Here is an 8,405-nt window from a genome sequence, read left to right as displayed (position 1 = left end):
ATTGGTGGCTGACTAAATACTTCTTTGCCCCACTGTATTGTTATGCAATGATATTTCCATAAAGTTTCCTCAGTTGCACAGGGATGCTTATGTTCGTGCTCATTTCTATAGAACGAATGGAGGGAATGGACTGGTATAATGTGTTGAGATCCATTGCATAGTATGCATCCCAAAATGGCAACCTATTCCCTATGTAGTGCATTACTTTTGACCAGAGAGCCCTATCAAATCAAGTCCAATTTGATTTGCTGCATGCGCTGAATACAACAGGTGTAGTCCTTACAGTGAAATGCTTACTTACAAGCCCTTAACCAACAATGCAGTTTTAAGAAAATACAACAAAAAAAGTATGAGAAGAATCACAAATGATTAAAGAGCAGCAGTAAATAAAAATTGCGGGGCTATATACAGGGGGTACCGGTACAGAGTCAATGTGCGGGGGAGACGGTGTCGAGATAATATGTACATGTAGGTAGTGTTATTAAAGTGAATATACATAGATATAACAGTGAGTAGCAGCAGTGTTCCGGGGGTCAATGCAAATAGTCTGGATAGCCATTTGATTAGCTGTTCAGGAGCCTCATGGCTTGGGGGAGCCTCTTGGACCTAGATTTGGCGCTCTGGTACTGCTTGCCTTGCGGTAGCAGAGAGAACAGTATATGACTAGGGTGGCTGGAGTCCTTGACCATTTTTAGGGCCTTCTTCTAACAACGCCTGGTATAGAGGTCCTGGATGGCAGGAAGCTTGGCCCCAGTGATGTACTGGGCCCTACGCACTTCCCTCTGTAGTGGCTTGCGGTCGGAGGCCGATCAGTTACCATACCAGGCAGTGATGCAACCTGTTAGGATGCTCTCTATGGTACAGCTGTAAAACCTTTTGAGGATCTAAGGACCCATGCCAAATCTTTTCAGTCTCCTGAGGTGGAATAGGTTTTGTCATGCCCTCTTCACGACTGTCTTGGTGTGCTTGGACTATGTTAGTTTGTTGGTGATGTGGACGTCAAGGAACTTGAAGCTTTCAACCTGCTCCACTGCAGCCCAGTTAATGAGAATGGGGGTGTGCTCAGTCCTCCTTTTCCTGTAGTCGACAATCATCTCCTTTGTCTTGATCACGTTGAAGGAGAGGTTGTTGTCCTTGCACCACACTGTCAGGTCTCTGACCTCCTCCCTATAGGCTGTCTGTCTCATCGTTGTCGGTGATCAGGCCTACCACTGTTGTGTCATCAGCAAACTTAATGATGGTGTTGGAGTTGTGCCTGGCTGTGCAGTCATTAGTGAACAGGGAGTACAGGAGGGGACTGAGCACGCACCCCTGAGGGGCCCCCGTGTTGAGGATCAGCATGGCGGATGTGTTGTTACCTACTCTTACCACCTGGGGACGGCCAGTCAGGAAGTCCAGGATCCAGTTGCAGAGGGAGGTGTTTAGTCCCAGGGTCCTTAGCTTAGTGATGGGGCGGCAGGGTCACCTAGTGGTTAGAGCGTTGGACTAGTAACCGAAATGTTGCAAGATCGAATCCCTGAGCTGACAAGGTAAAAATCTGTAATTCTGCCCCTGAACAAGGCAGTTAACCCAGTGTTCCTTCAATGAAAATAAGAATTTGTTCTTAACTGACTTGCCTGGTTAAATAAAGGTAAAATAAAAAGTGATGAGCTTTGAGGGCACTATGGTGTTGAACGCTGAGCTGTATTCAATGAATCACATTCTCACATAGGTGTTTATTTTGTCCAGGTGCGAAAGGGCAGTGTGGTGCAATAGAGATTGCATCATCTGTGGATCTGTTGGTGCGGTATGCAAATTGTAGTGGGTCTAGTGTTTCTGGGATAATGGTGTTGATGTGAGCCATGACCAGCCTTTCAAAGTATTTCATGGTTACGGACGTGAGTGCTACAGGTCGGTAGTCATTTAGGCAGGTTACCTTAGTGTTCTTGGGCACAGGGACTATGGTGGTCTGCTTGAAACATGTTGAAATTACAGACTCAGACAGGGAAATGTCAGTGAAGACACTTGCCAGTTGGTCAGCGTATACTCGATGTACACATCCTCGTAATCCATCTGGCCCTGCCGCTTGTGAATTTTGACCTGTTTAAAGGTCTTACTCACATCGGCTGTGGAGAGCGTGATCACACAGTTGTCCGGAACAGCTGATGCGCTCATGCATGCTTCAGTGTTACTTGCCTTGAAGCCAGCATAGAAGTTATTTACCTCATCTGGTAGGCTTGTGTCACTGGTCAGCTCTCGGCTGTGCTTCTCTTTGTAGTCTGTAATAGTTTGCAGGCCCTGCCACATTCGACGAACATCGGAGCCGGTGTAGTACGAGTCCCCAGCCACTAGGAGCACCGCCTCTGGATGAGCATTTTCCTGTTTGCTTATGGTGGTATACAGCTCATTGAGTGTGGATTCAGTGACAACATAGATCTGTGGTGGTATGTAGACAGCTACGACAAATACAGATGAAAACTCTCTAGGTAGATAGTGTGGTCTACAGCTTATCATGAGATAACCAACCATGCTATTTTCGCCTGAGGTAGAGTAAGAGCCGATAAGACGGCTGCCTTCCGGCGCCAACACATTGTCCCTATGGGATGCACCCATGGACATCCAACCCTCTGTTGCATTACAGCCATTTGAGAAATGTTGGTTGCCATGATCAAAATATGTTCTAAATGTCAGCAGTGAACTCATTGGCTGGTGTTTTTCAAAGAAATTAACTGACCTCTCAAGCATGTTGGGACTGAGTCAGAGACTACAGCTGGCAAATTATGGGGAATCAATTATCTAGACAGGTCCAGGTGAATATTACCTAACAAATGACCTTCTGCAGTGGCATTCATCTGTTCATTTATGTCATGTTTAAGAATAGTTTTACAACTAATTAAAGTAGGCAATTCCATCATCTGTAATACAGTAATATTTTCCCTTTGGAGTAACCAAAATACACCCATTTTTGTCAGTGACCCAAATGCAGGTAATTAAACAACATTCATATACATTTAATGACATATCTTATTTAACGTAAAACATCCATATTGGAACTATGAACAGCACAGTACTTTCTAAGTGAAGGGAACTTGTGACTGCAGTTGAGAATCAACTTTCTAAGTGAGTGGAATTTGTCTGTGAATTTGAGTTTGTTTGAAGAGGATGAAATAAAACATCCATATTTGTGGTAATCCCCGTAACATTGTTCCTCAAGTGCAGATAAGCTTGAGTGATGGTATTTGCCACCTCCCCCTCTTACAGTTGAAGTCGGAAGTTTACATACACTTAGGTTGGAGTCATTAAAACTCGTTTTTCAACCACTCCATAAATTTCTTGTTAACAAGCTATAGTTTTGGCAAGTCGGTTAGGACATCTACTTTGTGCATGACACAAGTCATTTTTCCAACAATTGTTTACAGACAGATTATTTAACTTTTCATTCACTATATCACAATTCCAGTGGGTCAGAAGTTTACATACACTAAATTGACTGTGCCTTTAGAAGCTTCTGATAGGCTAAGTGACATCATTTGAGTCAATTGGAGGTGTACCTGTGGATGTATTTCAAGGCCTATCTTCAAACTCAGTGCCTCTTTGCTTGACATCATGGGAAAATCAAAAGAAATCAGCCAAAACATCAGAAAAAAATTGTAGACCTCCACAAGTCTGGTTCATCCTTGGGAACAATTTACAAACGCCTGAAGATACCACGTTCATCTGTACAAACAATAGTACGCAAGTATAAACACCATGGGACCAAGCAGCCGTCATACCGCTCAGGAAGGAGACGCGTTCTGTCTCCTAGAGAATAACATACTTTGGTGCAAAAAGTGCAGATCAATTCCAGAACAACAGCAAAGGACCTTGTGAAAATGCTGCAGGAAACAGGTACAAAAGTATCTATATTCACAGCAAAACAAGTCCTATGTTGACATAACCTGAAAGGCCGCTCAGCAAGGAAGAAGCCACTTCTCCAAAACCGCCATAAAAAGCCGGACTACGGTTTGCAACGGCACATGGGGACAAATATCGTACTTTTTGGAAAAATGTCTTCTGGTCTGATGAAACAAAAATAGAACTGTTTGGCCATAATGACCAGCGTCATGTTTGGAGGAAAAAGGGGGAGGCTTGCAAGCCGGAGAACACCATCCCAACCATAAAGCAGGGGAGTGGAAGCATCATGTTGTGGGGGTGCTTTGCTGCAGGAGGGACTGGTGCACTTCAAAAATAGATGGCAACATGAGAGAGGAACATTATGTGGATATATTGAAACAACATCTCAGAACATCAGTCAGGAAGATAAAGCTTGGTCCCAAATGGGTCTTCCAAATGGACAATGACCATAAGCATACTACCAAAGTTGTGGCAAAATGGCTTGAGGTCAAGGTATTGGAGTGGCGATCACAAAGCCCTGACCTTAAACCTATAGAAAATGTATGGGCTGAATTGAAAAGTGTGTGCGAGTAAGGAGGCCTACAAACCTGACTGAGTTACATCAGCTCTATGGGAAGCTTGTGGAAGGCTACCTGAAACGTTTTACCCAAGTTAAACTATTTAAAGGCAACGCTACCAAATACTAATTGAATGTATGTAAACTTCTGACCCACTGGGAATGTGATGAAAGAAATTAAAGTGGAAATAAATCATTCTCTCTACTATTATTCTGACATTTTACATTCGTAAAATAAAGTGGTGATCCTAACTGACTTAAGACAGGAAATTTTTACTAGGATTAAATGTCTGTAATTGTGAAAAATGTTGTTTAAATGTTTTTGGCTAATGTGTATGTAAACTTCCAAATCCAACTGTACATTACCTGTTTGCAATAATTGCTGAGGAGTCTCTTGTTTTGTCTCTGCTGCTCGACATCCTTGAGTGTAGCCAGTAATCTGGGAGGTTCACTCAAGCTGTAAAGAGGCTTCTCAACAGCTTTGAGGATGAAGTACAACGAGAAGATAACTTTTAGACTGACGGTCACAAAGGAAAAAGAGCAGAAACGTGCTCCGCTCCACCCATTACATTTTTCTATCCAATTTCTCCAGTACGAGCTCACTGTTATGAGTTTACATTTTACCTTTAAGGTTTGAGGTCTCCATATGTGGCTCAAATGTATGCTAATAATGATATTTGGCCTGAGGCCTCTCAGTCTTCATTAAAGTTTTGACACAGATAGTTTGCCAAAATATTGTCCCAGAATGAACCCATTCTCCTTTTGAAGAAGTAATTAAACCCACTCATTCACATATCCCATCCACTCATATCCCAAATGCAAGAATACAATCAGGGTGTGTAGAGAAATAGAGTGACTCCAGTGTGGATCAGAGGTTGTTTCTTTCTTGGACAGCATCTTCTCTTCCAATTAGTGCTGCTGCCTCCACCCCGGAGCAGCTCTGTCAGCTCAGATCATCACAGCGCCTCATCTCAGAGTCAGCGACACGTTCAGCTAGCGTCCCCGAATCCTGGCTTGTGTCCCAATTGGCACCCTGTTCCAAAAATAGTGCACTATCTTGACGCACAATAAGGGGAATAGGGTTCTATTTGGAATGCAGTCCTGGAAACTAAAGTAAGCTGGAGCTCTGACATTACACCATCTATGAACCAGCAAAAGGGCCAAGGTTTAATTAGAGAACATTTCTACTGTACAATAATAACATTTATTTAAGAACTAGTCTCATCAATATGTAAGTCATGAAAAGATTAAATATTGAAGGTCAAGTTTATTCATCATGTGCTCATAACATACATACCCAGACATTAAACAAAGCATAATTCGAAAGCATGTTGCTAATATATAAAAGTGTTTATTATGCAACCTTAGAGCATGTCCACTGTATAGCGGTGAGAAATTAGCTAATGGAAATATCTCTTGACCATAACGGCAAAAATACATTTTGTTCTCATAAGGACATCAATACATAGCCTGGTTCCAGATCTGTTTATGCTCTTGCCAACTCCATGGCGGTCCATGTAAAGCCAATGACAATGCGCATGACACTTGGCATGAAAACACAAACAGACTGGTGTTCAGGCTCATCAATACAAGGATACATCACTAATGTTCACAAAATGAACACATTAACTGTGGTAGCTATGACATTACTCCACTTCTCCATCTCCTTGGATCTTTAATATACACATAGGATGCACCCTACATGGCACCCTATTCCCTATATTGTCCACTACTTTTGACCAGAGAGGGTCAAAGTAGTGCACCATGTAGGGGATATTGTGCCATTTGGGAAGGAGACAGCAACAGAATGTAGAATAAAATAACTCGAAGATGAAATAGAAAGTATTAGGCACTGTTAACATTTTGATTGACTACATCAATGACAAACATGCAAAAAACACAATCCTGGCAGATTTCTACATGGCAAATACATGAGTTCGCTCAACATTTGAAATGTCTTCGGAGATCAGGGAATAATAGTACATTTGGGCGGATTTTTCTAGGAAACACAAAAGATGACCGTGTTGGAGCTTAGGTCTCCTTCTCGTATGACCTCAAGTCTAAACATTGTCACCTTGTCAGTGGAAACACCTTTGTGAGGTAATCAGCAGTCATTTCCTATCTGTCTTCCATATCTACACGAAGCACCTGAAATCCCGGTCTGGTTCAGGGTCAGTTTGTTCAGCCGGATGGATGTGTGTATAGCAGTCCAGACAGGAGCATGGATCTACCACAGAACTCATACCTTGAGTTAAAATTTAAATAGACAGCATAGGTACATAACTTACAACAGAGATGGCTTTGGTTGGTTGTCTTAGTGAGGAATGAACACACACAAAAGCATAACATACAGTAAAAGATAAAGAGGAAAATTACATTCACATGATACAATACTAACAAGAGATTGTTCCTCAATCATGTTGTGGTATGACATTCATGGTGTCTTTGCAGAAAATAATGCTGAGTAATATCTTAGCAAAAATGACATACCAGTACTTTAGACTTTGCAGTAGGTCAATAGACCCTCTAATATACACAATGGTCCTTTACAATTCATCTCCTCTCCTACCTGCTCATATTGTACTTGTTCTCAACTATCTCATTTAAGTCTCTATATCCATTTTAATCCTCTCGACGGTAATACAAAGCAACATGTCAAATGTACATACTGTATATCTATCTATACATCTTTGCCATGACAATCCTAGTCTCCTTGTAATCATGTTTGACAAAATTAGATCTACTAGAACCCCAGTTCAGTTCGACAACCCATTGCTTAATTGTTTGAACAGCAAATGAACCATGAAGAAAACTAAATCTATGCTACAGTTGTTTTACATTTACGAAAGTAGATACAACGTTTGACGGTCAAGATGAAGCCATTGTTAATTTGAATCCATAAATCTCTTACCCTTTAGTTCTTTTCACTCTGAAAGTCATCACAAATGACTCAAACGATAGTGTTAATGTCCCAAATGACACCCTATTCCCTGTTTAGTGCACTACTTTTGACCAGGGTCCATAGGGCTTTGGTCAAAAGTAGTGCACTATATAGGAAATAGGGTGCCATTTGAGACTCAGATATTAACTTGAAAGACATTGTTCATTTAGACTAGTGTCAGAACACATGGGTGGAGGGCTGTATGAGGTCATTAAGCACAGTGTGAAATCCATTTCACCACAGAGGGAGAGGAAGAGGGAAAGAGAGAGGAAGAGGGAGAGGGAAAGAGAGAGGAAGAGGGAGAAGTATACTAGCCATGCACAGCACTTCACCCTGGCATCGTTTAATGAAAGGTTTATTTAAACTAACCAATGACTTAAAAACATTGGCATTACTGCAGACAGACCAATTTATTCATATCTGTTAAAAATACCCTGTTATGACATCTGCCATAAGTTGCAGGCACAATAAAGGGTACAGGTTTAATAGACAAACTCATTAGAAGATCCTAGAGCCATTTCAGTAATTGTTCTGCCAATACTGTGGGCCAACCTAACTTTTTAGTGCCCACAACTGTAGCCTATGCTTGCTGTAGTGTGTATTTAGGCCAATAGCAGAGTTTTATAGCGTTTTAATGGAGACAGATGCCTCTTTACCCGCAGCCCTCACAGTACAGTAGTCTCGGTCTGCAGGAAGGACTGGGCCCGACAGTTACGTTGGAACTGAGCCATGTTCTCTGAGCCGTTTCTGGAGGCTAAGGTGTTGTGCTGGGTGTAGTTTCTGGCCATATGGCAGTTGAGGCATATACTCTGCCATTTTCTCTTCAGTTCCCCTTGAACCTGAAGTAGGAAGATAAATCTCTTAGCACAAAGGGAAAACTAGTCAACATCTGTCAATTCATAGCAATACTATATAATGTTTCAATATAATCCTGTCCTCGTTGATTTACTACAATGAAAATGAAGCAGACAACATTTAAAATGTCAATGTTTATCAACTTCTAATAAAATACCTCCCTAATTAGACTGTAAAAAA

General features: G+C 41.7%; 1 protein-coding gene across 1 annotated transcript in view; it reads right to left on the bottom strand.

Annotated features, from left to right (window-relative positions):
* Positions 1-5,695: 5,695 nt before the first annotated feature.
* The window catches only part of LOC118395204 (vasoactive intestinal polypeptide receptor 2-like), a 40,537-nt gene continuing 37,827 nt past the window's right edge, over positions 5,696-8,405 (bottom strand). Inside the window, exon 13 of the mRNA XM_052463707.1 lies at positions 5,696-8,209. Coding sequence (XP_052319667.1) covers positions 8,036-8,209 — 174 coding nt within the window. The 3' untranslated portion in view covers positions 5,696-8,035. The remainder of the gene's footprint in view (positions 8,210-8,405) is intronic.

The sequence above is a fragment of the Oncorhynchus keta genome, chromosome 15 (assembly GCF_023373465.1).
Source record: "Oncorhynchus keta strain PuntledgeMale-10-30-2019 chromosome 15, Oket_V2, whole genome shotgun sequence".
Classification (NCBI taxonomy): Eukaryota; Metazoa; Chordata; class Actinopteri; order Salmoniformes; family Salmonidae; genus Oncorhynchus; species Oncorhynchus keta.
Note: the sequence above shows the minus strand (reverse complement) of the source record. Positions and strands in the feature narration are given on the sequence as shown.